This window comes from Sinocyclocheilus rhinocerous, unplaced genomic scaffold (assembly GCF_001515625.1).
Source record: "Sinocyclocheilus rhinocerous isolate Xijiao unplaced genomic scaffold, SAMN03320098_v1.1 scaffold1458, whole genome shotgun sequence".
NCBI classification, from domain to species: Eukaryota; Metazoa; Chordata; class Actinopteri; order Cypriniformes; family Cyprinidae; genus Sinocyclocheilus; species Sinocyclocheilus rhinocerous.
In genome coordinates this window covers 476374-493808 of record NW_015633180.1, presented here as the reverse complement: position 1 = coordinate 493808, position 17435 = coordinate 476374, and the positions used below count along the sequence as shown (strand labels likewise).

Below are 17435 nucleotides of genomic sequence, written 5' to 3'. Positions count from 1 at the left end.
TTAAAGGGGTCCTATTATGCTCTTTTACAAAGTCTTGATTTTGTTTTGGGGGTGTACTAGAACATGCTCTCATGCTTGGTGTTTCGAAAAACGCATTCTTTTTCACATAATTTACATTATTAAAATACCTTTTTCCCCAGCCTGGCACAAACGGCTCGATTAGTTCTGGGTTTTAATGAAGGCCCGCCTTTCGAAAAAAACGAAATGTGTTGTGATTGGTTAGCTGCCCCAGTGCGTAGTGATTGGCGAACAGCTTAGACGGTGTTTCAGTACTGCCCCGCCCCTTGCCAAAGCAGCAAGTTCCGTCTGCTCCGGTATAAAGAATGGCATCAATATTGCCATATCAATTTGAGCTGGATTCAGACCTTGAGAATATTGAACAAGAGGATCGTGCAGAATCTTTGCACGCACGGATATCGCAAGACATATTAGAGTGGTAACGTTATTGTTTTTTTGTTGGCTAAATCACGTTTTAGATACGATGTCAACAACCGCTTAAAAATAAGTGCATTTACTATGTACAACGGTAATATGTATTATGTTTATTGTTCTTTAATTCTAACATAACAACATGAATTGCAGTGAAACTGTTATACAGTTGAATTTATTTATACCATAGTCTCATAATTGAAGTGTAAGTTCTGCAAATTACATCATTGTCCAGTATTGTACTGTCAGCAATTTATGAAGAAAAAAAAAACAGCGTTTCTTCGACACGGTGAAAACTTGACGCTACAGCAGCTCTTCTTCTTCATCGTTTTCTCTGATGTACTAACTCTGCAGCAGCACTTCTTCGTCGTCGTCGTCTTGTCTGATGTCACTCAACCAAGCGTTCTAACCACAACCTCGCCCCTCCCCACCCCCCAACCATTCGAATTTCTGTAGGCGGGAATTATTTGGGAATTATTTTAATGATATTCTAATGGGCCGCTTTGTGATATCACAAAGCCCGGAAAACAACGCTGTAGTCCAAATGAGCCGTTCGTTGTAGTTCTTGAAAAAGGATTTTTTAAAAACGAAATACCTCCCTTTGGAGTGGACTTTGAGATTTGTAACTTTGTAGATCTTTTTTATGCCCAAACACACTACACACTGACTAAAATTCAAAAAGTGAAAAAGCATAATAGGATTAGCCCCTAATGTTGATTAGCCCCATAAAAGTTGTGTTTTTATTTGGGGAGTCATTTGTTTATGTGTGGATATATTCATACATTCATTATATTCATTAAAAGCTTACATTTTGCCATGATGATAAGCCGAGGGTGAAGCCACCTTTCCACCATCTCCGAGAAACGACAAGCGATAGACCGGAAATCATTCATTTCCAATGGAGAGTAGTGCGGGAGCTGCGTGGAGTTCCGATCATATGCGTATGCAGAAAATTCGGATCTGATTTGAGCTTCGGGTGCGTTAAAATATTTGTACTTCTGCGGCTAGACCGTATGCGACCGCCTGACCGGATGTGATGTATTCTACTCAAAACTGTGAGCGCGAGGTCCGAATTACCAATATTTTTCCCCTTTAACGTTATTCAGAAAGCACTATTTCTGTACAATGTCGCTTTAGAATAATTATGACAGAAATAATTCTGTGCGACTGCCACTAGGAGGAGAAATTCAACAATCGTATCCAAATGTTGGAGACGGTGGAAAGGCGGCTTGACGGTTGCGTCACGCGACCAGTTTGAAAGTTCTGTGCGACTGCCGCTAGGGGGAGAAATACGACAATCGCATCCAAATGTTGGAGACAGTGGAAAGGCGGCTTTTACCTTTTATATTTTCTGTAGGCATATCTTATTCTTGTTTGTTTGTTTAGTTTTGTTTTGCATATTTTTATTTTGGAAATAAGTAGTGCCAAGTTCCATGAACCTTTATAGACATCAAGAGTAGGGACATACTGTAGAGACACAGACTTTGTACTTGTCTAATGAAAGGTTGCAGAGATATTAATGTTAAAAGTGAGGTCTTTAATGTTCTTCCATTACAGTGCTGTTGTTTTTATTAGGTGAATCCCAAAACAAGATGCTATTTACATTTTAATTTCACTGCAACCATTTTCAGCCACTAGAGGGAGGGAGAGCGTCACAGTACAGGGTCAGATTCACAGTGGGCGCTGGAAAGACTTGATGTATTAATGCTTCAATGACCGTTTCTCTTTCTAAAAACGATTTTAACAACACTGGTGTATTAATAACGTTTTGAAAAACAACACTAAGATGATAAAACCATCATTGTAAGTTTAACCATAGTTCAATGCATGTTCGTTAAATAGTTCTATTGCACATTAGATATTATTGGACATTGCAACAGTGCCTGCCCACTTTTTCAGAAACCTTCATTCCGCAAGTAATTTTCCCATAAGGATTTTTTTTTAAGTCTTTGAGTTAAAAGCCATGAACCAAACCAACCAGCTATGAGATTAATCAAAACATTACAGACTTTGATTGGAGGGGGGAAAAAAAGGTACAAGGCTGTGTACATAATTTTAATGACGAAAAATAAATACAACCCCAATTAGCCATGTTAATGACAATCAAAATAAAAACAATAGATAGAATCAACATCTTTAATGTAACATCTTATATTTCTCTATGTAATTTACATGTATTTCATATTATGCATAAAAATATAAAATATTATAAAGTAGTTTGAGAGTGTAGGGAGACACTCATATGTATATGCAGAATTTTCAAACACTATTTGAGTTTTGGCCGCGTTGAAATATTTTTCAGCCAGGCTGAATGTAATGTGTTACAATCAAATCATGAGATTCCAATAAAACATTTTTCTTTGAACTTCTGTAAAATGGGCTGTTTTGAATAATTGTCTGTAATAATTTCATAATTGTTAAATAAATATTTACATTGATTAGCCCTATAAAACATACTGTGTTTATTTATTTATTTATTTATTTTTTGTGGATATATTCACATTCATTATTTATTAATTTTACCAATGAATTTAAGTGGAGAGTAGCTTCACTACCAATTTGAATGTCCCATGCAACTGCCACTAGGGGGCGGAATGAGACAATCTAGAGTAATGGTAATGTAGGAGCTAGTGAAAAGGTGGCTTTACTTCTCTCACACACACACACACACACTCACCACAGCAAGAGGATGTTTATCATGTACAACAGTAACACTAAAGTACTTTAGCATGCTGTTGGAAAAGGGGTAAGAACGGTCCTCATGTTCCTGGTCTGCAAAGGGGCCCGAAATGTGTAAATAGTATAAATATGATTGATGTTCTACTTGATAAGACAGAAGAACATGTTTTCATTTCTTGTATAAAAGAGTCTGACCAATGATGAAGCAAATAACTATTTGGTTGCTGCAATTATTTTGACGTTTTATTGATTAATGATTTCTTATTGGGTCTCAGAAACGCAGCTGAGGAAATGAATTTGGCAGGTTTCTTCATTTATTCCCCTCCCCATGTACAGTCTCTGAGATTATTTAGTGTTCAGCAGGCAAGCTATTCTCAGTTTGTTCAATTCATGTTTGCCTTCGCTGACTTCGGTATCTTGAACCTCTGTGGAAAAAGTTAGATTAATTATAAACGGCACATTTCAACAGCTGCGCCCAGTTTGTTCTGGAAAATTTTGTGAACCTGGGATGGGTTTCTTTGAACCTAACCCCTGTTATGAAAGGCACTTTAGGACACATTGTAAAGACAAATCACAATAAATGGCTCTGAAAAGGCTATGAGGGAAGGAAACGCAACCCTATTTTGATGATAAATGGCAAGGAATAGGCAAGAACCCAGTGCTCTGGTTTGATTGCTGTAGAGTTACCTAAACACGCAAATACAATGCTTGGAAGTATGATAACATTTGTATATTTAGCAAATGTATTAAAAAAAGATGCCATGACACTGCTTAAAAAGCTCCACTAGTGATAAATAAGTTGGGCCTTGTTTAGAAAGGTGTTTGCCAGAAGGTCTTACAGTTCACATAGTTTGACTTCAGTTTGAATCATAGAGAATCTGTACAGATGCCTGAAAATTAGTTTTATTTTACAGATGCTCCTTATGTATAATGTGTTATTAAGGGAGGAATGATAGAACCTCCCCAGATTCAGGTTCATAGAAGAGCTGTTACACCCAAGCCTCATGTTGCATTAAAACTAGAAAGATCCCATCTTTCAAAAGATCATTTCGGTGCCATGCCTGAGCGATCGATTGAAATATTTGTCCTCTGGTTCTCCGAAACATCATCACCGGCACCGCACGTGAAAAATAATTTCCCGACTCAGAAAATGCACGTGAACAAGTCGGAAAGCTCTAAAAAATACAAATCCAACAAATCTTTGTAGTAATGAGAGTGTCCATGTTGTTTTCACATTCCGACTTAAAAGCACAACTCTGGGAATGAGAGCATCCGAGGAGCGTGTGAATGCAGTAATTGCTCTGATGGCAGCAGGTAGCCTTCCGTTAACTAAGCTAAACATGCTTAAACTAAAATGCCTAAAACTAAACTTCCCTTGTATTCACATTACTAAACCTGTTGTCCAACAAAAGAGAACATTATAACCTTTTTACTCCACAACACCAGTCAAATACTTCCTTTTGTGATCTGATGTGGCTTCTTGTCACAGAATGAGGCAGAAAATATGTTCCATAGGCTACTTTAAAAAGAATACATCGATTAGCAATGGATTATAAATATACTTAATTATGAAAATACCAGAGATGGCTTGAATAACACAGATGAACTATATTGTCGCAGTCGATGGTTTATTGTCTCAGTTACAGCTATAATAGCAATGCCTTTGTCCATATAAGGGATTTCCTGGAGGGTCATGAGTTTCGCTACTTCTGTCACTGGATATGTGGATTTTCTGTGCGAGGGCGCCCTCTGGTGTCCAGTATGAATGAAACAGACATCATGTGTTTATAGTGCTAATGGCCAATCCATCATTTTTTGGGGAATTTAAAAAAAAAAATATATATATATTTTTTTTATAAGTATCGGTTCAGGCACCGTTTAGGCACCGGAACCGTTTTAAAAGTATCGATTTGGCACTGGTATCGAAAAAAACCCAAACGATACCCAACCCTAAGAGCTACACTTTTTCTTGTTTGTCTGAAAAAATATTGTTACAAATATTGAGGTTTTTGCCTCAAAGTTATTTTTGCCTTAAATAATATATTAATTATTTAATTCATTATCTTGTGATTTTTTTTTTTCTTCTTCTGCTGTCTGGCCTTCTAATTTAAATCATCTTTGCTTTGAGCTCTATATGCAGTAGCAGCAATACATACATTGTGTAAAATATGATAATATAAAATAACCTAGGCAAAAAATAAGTTTCAATAGGCTAAAGTTTTAATGTTGCTAAAGTCTAGCATCAAACTTACAGATGATTGGTCCATATTAGTGAATATTGTAAGATGACATGTTGCTTTGGTGCAGTGGAGACATAGTGTTATGTTAAAGACTTACTCTCATGATTTTCAAAGTTGGTCTTAAATCTGTTTTGCCCATTTTGGGAAAAAGTTCTGTGGCATGCAAACTTAAAACTTTCTGAAAGCACTGTATGGTGATGTGTGTTTCTGGTTTGCACATGTTGAAAAAGTTAACCCTCATTATCAGCTGTTTGACTTTCAAATATTTTAGCAGGTCTGCTAATTCATAACTCTCTTGTTTCACAGATAAAGATGTGGAGCCCACAGTAAAAGTCAGTAAAGTCACTAGTGTTTCTGTCAAATCCACTGTGACCAAAGGTAGAAACTCTCCACCGCTCCTTCCGTTGTGGCAATTATTGGGGACTGGTGAAATAATCAACGGGCTTCCCAGTGGGCACTAACACCCAATCTCTCTGGAGTGTTTTTTTTAATTTTTTATCAAAATTTTACTGCACAGGCAGCCAATGGTATCAACTGGAAATTATGGTGATGGGCATCCTAAACTTTCTTCAACCTCATGTAATTCCTGGAACTAATGCAGCTTTCTAGTTCATACTGTTTGGAATAGGTTGGGCATTGAGGGTTTGGCCTGAGGGTCATTCAGCGTGACCTTAAAGTTTCCAGAATATTGTATCAAGCACAGAACCACCGGGCCTAACTGATGGTCTTGTGTTTCAGAGCCGGTGGTGGAGGGCCCTGTCTCCGTGGGACGAATAGTAGGCTCAGGTACAGCCTCGCTGCAAAGAGTGCACTCTGGTCAACATGAGAACCCCAGCAGGCCTGGTAGTCCTGAGATAATGTCCTCTAATACATTACACACGAAAGACCCTTTCACACCAAACGCAATATGAGAACGAACAAAAAACAAACCAATTAAAGTCTTTTCACACTGAAAGTGTGGCAAATATCAAGATAATAACAGGTGGTGCTCAATAACAGCAAAGCTCAGACTGGCCAGGATAGACACCTATACCTGCATGGTGGCCCGCTCAATGCCTGACAAGTTTCTAAATAACGACTGGCACAATAACTGTAGTGTTTTGTTTTATACACACACACACACACACACACACAATGATATCACACGAGCAGTGAGAGCAATACCACACAAGTTTTGTCCCAAATAGCACGAGTGCAAATATTTGCAATATTTTCTGTTTTTGCTCAATTATTCCAACAATAATATAACCTATAAAGTCACAGCAGAATTGTGCGTCTCTGAGCAACTCAGTGGTGAATCTGCTTTTTGAACGAATCTGGTGAACCAGTGATTCAGTGGCACATTCATAAAGGCCCTGTCCCAAATGGCACACTTCATGTGCACTTGTGATCTTGCGGACCTATAAAGGCCGTCGCATACGCATGTCCGTTAAGTCCACGAGACCGCAGGGTGTCCCATTGGTGATTTTAGCTTTCAGAAGGGTGCTCGCGAGCGCTCCCTTTGCAGCCACTATGCACCCTTGATGCGCACTTCTGCTGAGCCCGCACTGAGGCGAGCTCTGCGGCAGACTTCTACCCGACAGTCAAAGCGGCATTACGTCACTGAAGTATGGACTCCGAGGAAGACCGCAAGGGTTTAGGGTGCGTTTTGGGGCAGGGCCAAAGTTTACTTAATTCCTGAATGAATCCGCTATTGAAGGAATGACTCGATGCTTTACTCAAAGATATGTATCACCACCTTCTGGCAGTTTTAGTTTCTTGTAAGTATCATTACATTAAAAAATGGATAGTTAACCAAAAAAAAAAAAAATCTGTCATTTACTCACCCTCATGTCGTTTCAAACCTGTAACACTTACTTTCTTTCGTGGAACATAAAAGAAAGTATTTTGAAGACTGTTTGTAACCAAGCTGATTTTGTTGACAATTACTTTCATTGTATGAACAAAAAATACTGAGATGTTTCTCAAATTATCTTCTTTTATGCTCCATAGTTTGTTAGGCCGTTGTAGCCTAAACATTTATGTAATAAATTTTATGTTGCTAATTTTTTTAGTATCTACTTGATGCTTTTCTAATTTAAATAAGTAATGGCTTTAAATTATCTTTCGGGGGTATTTTCACAGCCAATTTTAATTAGCAAAAATGTGAATAATTAATCTCCACATGTAATTAGATTAAAATTTTTAATCGACTGACAGCCATGTGTACTGAACTTGAAAGAAATCACATTTTCAGGCCCAAAGCACAGGGGCCATAACCACCATAGACAGTGAATTCCATTTATTTACAATGAGTATTCTTGTGCTTTTTACCAAAATCTTTTTTTTCCATAACGGAGTTAAATTTGATCTTAATGAGCCCAGTGTAAGTGTAAACAATGAAATGTTGATAAAGTCTCCAAGAGAAACCTATTTAAAAATGTGGTAATTTTTCAAAGAAATGTTTTTATATGACATCACAGATCATTTCAATTTTATTGTTTTTAAAAGAAAATTGTGATTGCATGACAGGGTTTAACAGACAGTTCTATAAAAGCATTTTAGAAAAACTACTTAGTTAACATGATTTTTTATTTTAAGTAAATCCATTAAAATATAACGATGATTAGCAGGTATATATGCAAATTGCCTGATATTCCTATGAAAAAAAAATATATATTTTATTTTTTATTGATTATAATTTTTTAATAAATTTTTAATAAGTATAAACAGTCATTGAGACACATCCAATAGCAGTAACCACATCTTAGCCTTCATAACTCAGAATGAGTGTCTTTATGCCTAGGGCAGAATGTGCTGTTATAAATGTGTAATATAAATTAGTTTTCACCCTTCATTTTACAAAGACTTGCAGAACATATACTGTAAATCACAGTGAATTGCAGGCTGTCAGTGTCACACTGCTAAACCAAATTAGACCTACCAGACCTCAAAGAGACATTGGGCCTCATTCATGAAACTTTAGTAAATAAATGAGTAAATGGACCTTTCCGATATCTGTCCTCCTGATTGTATCGTAATGTATCGTAAACCTCAGATTTGATAGTTAAACGTGCGGATACTAGTGGTGCTTATAACTGACTAGTAATCTAATACCAGCTAACATTTTGAAAATACGAACACTTTCATGAATCTGAAAACTTCAGAACAGTTTTACAAATTATTTGTGCTGAGAAAAAAAATAATTCTGCTTGTGTTTAATGAATGAGGCCTGTTGTTGTTTTTTTCTTTCTTTCTTTCTTTTTTTTTTTTCTTTCCCTGCAATTCCACTTTACATCCCTGTGAAGTTGTAAACAAAGACTTGGGGCACCATCTGAAAGGGTTGGCCTCCCAGGTATCTAGGCGTTTGCTTGCTGGTGATGAGTTACTGAGATTACACTTCTCTACTGCTGCAGAGCCCCTCAGCAAGACAGTTAAGACATACTTGGAGGGTCTGTTGTAGCGAATGGCCAACTGCAAGTTGCTGTGAATAATAGCATCTGCTTAATGTTCCTTTTGGTTTCAGCAGTGGTCACTTTCTAACCAGTTCCTCCTCCTCTCCATTCTGCAGCATCTGTCTGGAGACTTGAGCATCAGTGGAGTTCTCAAATTCTCCCTTTCCATGCCTTTGTGTCATATGATATGCAGTGCTGTCCTCACTGATGCTAATGAGAATGTAGCAGCTGAATTAATGTCATATGTTTTGATTGACATTTACCTGTTCATCAATCTTTTTACTGAGCCATTTCAGTCTGCCTGGTAAATTGTTGGTCTTTTGTTAAATGTCTGTTTGTTTCTAGCTGCATTGCTCTGGCTATCACCACAAGCATGCAAAAAAAACAAAAACAAACCTATTACTGTTGAAGAAATTAAGAACTTATGCATAGCAGTCTGTTTTGGTTTAGTACTTTTTCCCTTTTTTCCACCACTCACACTTTTATTTCTCTCTCTCTCTCTCTCTCTCTCTCTCTCTCTCTCATTTATTAAAAGGCTTCGCTTCATTGACACCTCATAGACACCTATGGTCTAATGAAGCCTGCATAGGTGGACAGCTGCTTTTTAACACAGTTTCCCAGCTGAACGTGGAATGTTTGGCTGGTTTAATCTAATATTGCTGCTGCTTCTACATAAACTAAAATCCTTTAGATGATAACTATGAGATCTGTATGAATGTTAACATTAACATCTTTAGTTGTCTCAAAATGCACTAGACATGCATTTTGGCAGGATGAAGGCATAACAAGAGACGATCTACATTTTCTTTTTGTTTGACTGATGATGTTCTGAATTAATGCTCATTGTCATTTTTCTTCACAGTGTTTGATAAGCAAGGGTTCTTGCTGAATCTGGACACAAAGCTGTAAGTATTCTGTAGTATACAATTCCTTCCTTATACATTTCACCAATAGAGAGAAAAATGACTTGAAATCAAAAAGTTAAAATCAAAAGTTATTACAGTGATCAAAAGCAAACTGTCTTTTAAATTCATTTGAATGATTTTATTATTATTATTATTTTTTTTTTTTACAATAAAATGTATATTATTAGAAATATATTTAGGATTTTATGATTAACCATTTATTTTTCACCACATTACCTTTATGGTTTCTCTAGTTTAGTTCATTTGTCTTCAAGTGCAAGAAATTGATTTCTAAAAATACAAATGTTATTGCTGTTCCAGAATAAATTGTATACAACAAAAGTTATATACACTACCATTTAAAAGTAGAGGTTGGTATGTTTTGTTTTTTTTCACATTGCTGAATTTTCAGCAGACATTACTCTAGTCGTCAGTGTCACATGATCCTACAGAAATGCTGATTTCCTGCTGAAGAAAAGTTTATCAAAGTTGAAAACCGTTGTGTTGCTTAATATTTTAGTGGAATCTGTGACACTTTATCTCTTTTTTCAAATTTGTTTACTGTCACTTTTAATCAATTTAATGTGACTTTACTGAATAAAAGTATTAATTTCTTTAAAAAAAAACAGCTTACATTTTTGAATGGTAGTGTTGTAAGAACAAGTTGTTGTAAAAATAATAAAATATAAATAAAATGAAAATCTAGGGTACTAAGTCTTAAAAGCAATAAAGGCTTTTGGCTTTTTGGCACAAGGTGTGATGTATTATAGGTCTGTGTGTGGTAGGTATATGTTTACATTTCATCTTTAAAGCAGCCAAACTCTCAGACTCTCACCTCACCCTAATTTTTCAGTGAGAGAAGACATGTCTGTCCACACCATGCACACATACAATAAGCTAAGCCTTCGACAGGTTTAGATTTCATTGACGCTGTGAGCAAAAACTGTCTGTGTGGTGCACTTCATCATTCAGCTGGCCTCAATCCACCATCCTCTCTGCTGCTTAAAGATTCAGAGCTGTCACGACAACAAAATACGACATTGTCCCTTTGGGCCAACCACTTCATCAAAATGAAGGCTTCAGCAAATAAGTGTCTTGTGGCTTTTATTTAAACCGTTGAAAAGGTACTTAGTGTAGGACAATGTGATTTGGTGTTGAAACCTGGGGCTTCGGCTTTCTAATCAACAATGTAATCTCAGAGATCATAGTTTTTTTTTTAATGTGCTACTGTCACTTCAGAAGAGCTCATACAGTTTTCTGATAGTGATTTTAATCCAATATTGAGACTCTCCACAGTTGCTTCTTTAGTTGCCATTTAACAAGGTGGTCCAGCCAGCATGTGTCTATTCTCACCCACCTCCAGTCTCTGATAGTCTTAATTTTATTCTCTCTCTCTCTCGCACTCTCTCTCTCTCTCTCTCGCACTCTGCCCACTGGCCTCTCAGACATGACCTGTGTCCTCCTCACCTGTTTATTTGAACTGCTGCAGGTTATTAATGACACTGCTCAGTTCAGGTGGTAGGAGAATGTCAGCTGTCCCCATCAATTTAGAGGAATTCTCAATATGTCATTATTGTTACAACTTTTTGATAAATTATGCACTACCGTTCAAAAGTTTGGGGGTTTTAAAATGTTTTTGAAATAAGTCACTTACGATCACTGAGGTTGCATCTGAGGTTTTATTTGATCAAAATACAGTAATATTGTGAAAAATATTACAAGTTAAAATAACTCCTTTTATTTTAATATATTTTAAAATGTATTTTATTCCTGTGATGGCAAAACTGAATCTTTAGCAGTCATTACCCCAGTCTTAATGTTACATGATCCGTAAAAAAGTTAAAACTAAATGATTACAGTAAGGTGCCTATAATGGAGGCAAGAAACTTTAAAACCTTAAAAAAAAATTAATATTCTAAACATTACACTGTTTATATGGCATAGCTCTCTCTAAGCATTGTTTGCATGGAACAAACTTCTGTCACGCATAACCAGATGTTTATTCATCTAGAAAAGTAGGCAACTTCATAGCTTCATAGAATAATAAACTGTTTTTATGGAGTAACTCGTCTAAGTACTTCACATTTCTGCTTTTAAACAGCCCAGAACTCTGGCCCTGTTAGTTCCATTGTAAGTGTGTAACAAGTTTTTGCCTTTTTCCTATAAAAAAAAAAAAACTGATGGGCAAGTCAAAAAAAATTTTCTGTGCTGTGTTAACATCATGTCACAAATGCTATCTTTAGAGTGTGTTTTGAGCTTGGAACATTCTTTCAGAACAAAAGTATGAAATAAACACACTCACTGTTTGTGCAGCCAGCAAAATGAGTTGCGTTCCTATTGTTTGACTATTTCATTTATTTAACACATCAGGGATAAACTGAGTTTTTCAAAAGTAATCCATCACATCCTGCTCTAGATGTCATCCATCATATGCCAGGCTAGATAAAAACTATATACCTCAGATTAAACATTACCCTTTAGCATAGTTATTCTGTGTGATATTCCTGTCAGGTTTAACATTTACAATCCTGTCTAATTAAAATGAATGCCTTCTCTTTCTTCTCCTCTCTAACTGTCTACAGGCCACCGGAGTTGGTGTACAAGTACGGAAACCTCAGTGAAGGAGCCTGTAAACCTGGTTATGCAGCTGCCAAAATCAGTGCTATCTATCCAAAGTATGAACAGATTTCTTTATGAATGTAATACACAGGGTTCAACAATAAGACCCACTGCCTTGCAAACCGGAGCAATTTGTTTTTTCTAAGATACAAGATGTTGAAATTATTAGATAAACTTAAAGAGAATTTTTTCTAACACAAAAATGTCTAAACATTCTTATTGTTGAGTCCTGATACTTGTGTTGAGGTCTGTTGCAGTTCAACATTCATTTGTGTATTGCAAGATGTTGTAAAAAGGTATTCAAAGGAAGGATATTTGAAGATGGCAGATGGGATGGAAGTTTGGTTGGAAAAATACAAAGAGGCTTTGACTGAATCTTGTGGCTTTTTTATTTTCATCTGTTCAGGTTTTTTAAACCTGCTTTTGTTCTGCAAGGCTTTGCGATATTGAGCTCTTCTGTCACCTACAGAATGAAGTACAAACTCTGTGAACTGACGACCGCTTTGTTAAAGATTTACTGCTTTAGCTCTGATTTATCAAGTTCCTCATATGCTCCACTCTCCCTGGTTTCGCCCGTCACCATTCAAGAGACACTATGTCACTTCTCAGCTACGGAGCCCTGTAGGCCAGTCTCATAATATCTGTGACTGAACAGTAAGCTGCTCCTCTGATCCTTTAAGTCCTTGTTAATTTGTGACCTACCACAACAAACAACCACTTCCGCATGCTTGCCAGCTCCACAATGCGCCTGTTGTAACTCTTTTTGGAAGTGGACAGTGATTCTGTCTTTGCGGCTGAGAGGAGAAAGCCCTGTAAAGCAGCCACTGTGGAGGACCGAATGAGTCAACTTCTTCAGTTTGACTGAATCCTCAGAGTGCTCTGTGACCCTCAGTGATGTCACACAACACTCTGCGACCCTCTGTGATGTCACAGGCTTTTGATGGAACTTTCTGTATTTGTTGGCATCCGTACATTGTTCCCTCATCTTTAGGATAATTCTCCGGCTGGCTATTGTTAGCATAAGTAATTTTTCCACTACAGCATGCCCGGCGATGATAAACATTAAGCATCACGGTTTGGTTTGTTCATGGATATTTCTCTCATCGCCATAAGATTGTTTAGAAATAGCTTTTCCACCAATCAAGCAAGATTATTTTGGAAAGGATTTGAGCAGCTATCACAAAACAGCAACTATCACACAATAGCAACAGCAATATTTAGTCCAAGTCAGATGGTTGCCCTGGATTGGTTTAAACAAAAACTGACTAAACGAAAATATTATTTTCATGAAATAACTTTTTAAAGAAGAGAGAATAAAGACATTTTGACAACAAGAATGACAAGTTCACGTTGCAGAAGATGTAGTTTTGGTGTGTCCTTATCTCTCTAGAATCTGCACAAGCATCAGAAGGACGCATAAAGCAGAGCAATGACTGAATTGGTGCCTGAAGCTTTTTAACAGGTCCCCAATTAATGGCATGTGTGTTAACAGTGTCTACAATGTGCCTCTAATTAACACGTGTGATGGATCAAGGTTCTCGGGGTCTTTGTTTGTCTTTTGGGGTCAAAAGGCACTTCTGCCACATCATTACAACACAAATATTTGAGCATTTGTATTGTGTGATAAATTATTTTTAATGATGTTTAGGATACATTGATTCAGTTTAGATATTTCCAGAATCATGAACTAAATAACAGTTGAAACGTTTTATGTAATTCTTGAATGTATAAAACAGAGATAGGTATTGAACATGTTAGAGGAATTTGAAAATTGCAGTCAGTAACACTTTGTAATTGGTTTCAGTTTGTTTACATTAGTTTCAATGTGCAACAATTAGTTCATTAATAATTATAATTAAAATGTACTGTTGTTTTTTAAGCCGTGTTCATTAATACAATATATATATATATATACAATAACAATAATACAATGTTAATTAATATTTTTTTTATAAAATCTTGCAAGTATATGTCGAAATTAACATGAGATTAATAAATGCTGTAAAAAATCACTAGTGCTTGATACCTAATTTATTAACTAATGTAAACTAATTGAATTTTATTGTAAAGTGTTTCCATTGAATAGTCATATTAGTTTAGTAATTGGAAATTTTTCATTTGCATCTATAAGGACAGAATTGTGTTGTCATGTTTGGATTAAGAACTTTAAAGGGATACTCCACCCCAAAATGAAAATTTTGTCATTAATCAGTTATGAAGCGACGAGAATACTTTTTGTACGCGAAGAAAACAAAAATAATGACTTTATTCAACAATTCGTCTCCTCTGTCTCTCCGCATCACCGTAGCACCATTTTAGAGAATATCCGCTGAACGCAAGCAGCGTACACTCTTCTGTGTCAGCCGTGACACAAGGATACGTTTTCTACATGTATTTACGCTTTGATTTGAACGAAAACAGCGCATCCGTGCAGTGCGGCTGACACAGAATAGTGTACGCTGCTTGTGTTCAGCGGATATTCACCAAAATGGTGCTACGGTGATGCGGAGAGACACAGAGGAGTCGTTATTTTAGTTTTCTTCGCGTACAAAAAATATTCTCGTCACTTCATAATGTTACGGTTGAACCACTGATGGCAGATGGACTATTCTGACGATGTCTTTCATACTTTTCTGGACCTTGACAGTGTAATTTACTTGCCAGTCAATCGGACAGTCACAAGCCTCCCGGTTTTCATCCCAAATATCTTAAATTGTGTTCCGAAGATGAACGAAGCTTTTAGGGGTTTGGAATGACATGGGGGTAAGTGATTAATGACAAAATTTTCATTTTGGGGTGGAGTATCCCTTTAAGACTCAAATTTAACAATGTCACATAGTATAATTTTATTTTTATCCATGCATTTTCATAGTAAATAATTCTGTTGAATAGTCAGATATGGATTTGAAAGTTTAATGTGCAAAACTACATATAATTAGTATTTTAATGTTTTTACGTTTTTAAGTGCACCTCCACAAAACTGGCAAAACCTTGTCAACCTCAATAATCATTTGTTGCATAAAGTAGAGATTGTCCTATTAGTTAATGCCCACTTGGCATGTTCATTATGTGGTCATTTGGGCAATCACTTGTCTCTTCCTTTAGGAGTTACATTTTATTAGGGGAACCCTGCATGTGTAGGAAACCACCTGAAGCCATGCGATCCCACCCTCTGTTAGTTCACCCCTGGAATCCACTTTATTTTCAACACCTCCACTCCTTTCCCAAAACTGTTTGTATTGGACTCTTAAATCAAATGTCTTGGTTGAACTTGAGCGGGCGGTTATGAAAATACAGCCCCCAGTGAGAGATAGCCATGAGGAAATGAGCACAATGTGCACAGGCCTCCTGTTCAGGACCCCTTTATGACAAGCAGACGCCTGTCTGTCTTTAGGCCTGAAGCTCTCACCCAGTTATTTATAATGTGAGTTAGTATGCACCCCACAAGCCACAAGTTAATTAATCACAGTTTGTTTTGGCAAGGTCTTGCTTTGTCTGCTTTTATCAGGTGATATAAGGAGAGAATCCGATGTGACATTTTTATTTATTTATTTTTTTTCTTGCCATTGTCGGACATCCCCTGGCCTTAAGCGATTAGTGCATGAAATAGACACACTTTTATCAGAGTATGTTAAACAGTTGCCAATAGCGATCCCGTTCATTTCCTCATCTCATTTCCTGGCGCTGCTCTTTGACATTTTCTTCAATTGACGAAATCTTTGTCCTCACTTTCCCCATATTGGACGTTGCTGTAGAGTTAGGTGGTTTAAAAGCAACTGGAGTCCTCTATAACTAAAAAGGCTGAAAACTTGTGCCACTCTGTACTTTGGAAAGGATTGTTGGGAAAGGGGTTCTGCAGCTTTTTTCCCCCCAGGACCTGTATTTTAAATGACCCATGTGTTCTCTTTACTGACCCATGATTAGTCTAAGTTTTCTTAAGGGGCTCTAATTTTTTTCAAACCCTTTGTACCTCTCGACAAGCTCTCCTTGTTAGTCATCCTCCCACCCCAAACCAATCTACTGCAATTTTCTAACTTAATCGTAAAAGACCTGAGAAAAAAATGATCCAATATCCTTATGTTTGCAAATGAATAATGAGCCTGTTGAGTTGGGAAGGTCATAAAAACAGACATCCATCGTGTGGCCACACTTACAGAAGCAGAAAAGAGGCATGTTTGTGGAAAATGCATCTGCTGTCTGAGACTTTCTCGGTTCTTATTAAATTAAGTCATTAAATGACCCCTGAAAGGGATCTAGTTTTTGAAAAATGTCTTTGTTTGATGGCTTCTGAAAGTTCACACTGCCTACTGACACCTTTGAGCGGCTCAGTGTTCCACTTTGGTAGCAGGCGGAGTAGATAAGAAATGACAGCGAGGATCTGCGGGTCAGAGGCACAGACATTCATCGTTGCGCTTGCACATCTAGCCTTAAGAGAGGAGTGTGCTGGGAAATGGCCTCCGGGTAGGGTATCCCCTGACTCCTCTTGAGAAGGGGTGAACGGAGGCCTGGGTTTGTGATTGATTGGTGCTGGTTCAGCCACACTGTTTTAAACTTAGGTCAAAGCAGAGACCTCTCGCAGACAAAAGCCCCCTTTGACTCCCCGCCTCCTGATGTTCGGAAAGTGAATGTGTTATTTGGCTATATGTTATTAGCCCTGTTGATATGGAATTGACATGTTGCTATGGAGACGTTTTTGGTACTGTACAAAATTTGCTGAATGAAAAATATAATTTTAAACATAATTTAGATTAAAAATATAGTTATATTAATCTGAATGTTAGTTGTCCTTGGTAGTATTCATTATATCATGTTTATCATGCTTTTGCAGGTTTAGTAAGCCAGCTTCCATGTTTCTGGACCGGAACTTTAAGCGGCTTTCAAAAGTTACAAACTATTTACCTCCATTTGGATTCAAAACACAAGGTATGTATTCATTTTAAAATTAATTTATAGTAGGCTTTGCCTCTTAACAACAATGTTGTTCAAATGCTTTCTTGTTTCCAGAAATGAATAGACTGGTTCTTTTGATAAATGCTTCCAAAAAAAATGAGTGAACTGTTTGAATCAGTCTGTAGCACTTAAGAGGACTATGTGGGATGTTTTTTTTTTTTAGTCCTGCTCTCACAAGA

General features: G+C 37.0%; 1 protein-coding gene across 8 annotated transcripts in view; it reads left to right on the top strand.

Annotated features, from left to right (window-relative positions):
• Nucleotides 1-17435, top strand: part of st3gal3b (ST3 beta-galactoside alpha-2,3-sialyltransferase 3b) — a 64822-nt gene that overhangs the window by 21220 nt on the left and 26167 nt on the right. For 3 of the 8 annotated variants that reach the window (XR_001640400.1, XM_016556564.1, XM_016556558.1), the window contains exons 3-7: nucleotides 5655-5726; nucleotides 6087-6191; nucleotides 9645-9687; nucleotides 12270-12362; nucleotides 17135-17229. Coding sequence is in view for 7 of the 8 variants with exons in the window: in XM_016556564.1 (XP_016412050.1) it covers nucleotides 5655-5726; nucleotides 6087-6191; nucleotides 9645-9687; nucleotides 12270-12362; nucleotides 17135-17229 (408 nt within the window). In the remaining variant the exon portion in view is untranslated. The remainder of the gene's footprint in view (nucleotides 1-5654; nucleotides 5727-6086; nucleotides 6192-9644; nucleotides 9688-12269; nucleotides 12363-17134; nucleotides 17230-17435) is intronic. The other 5 variants (XM_016556559.1, XM_016556561.1, XM_016556563.1 and 2 more) reach the window with 5 other exon arrangements.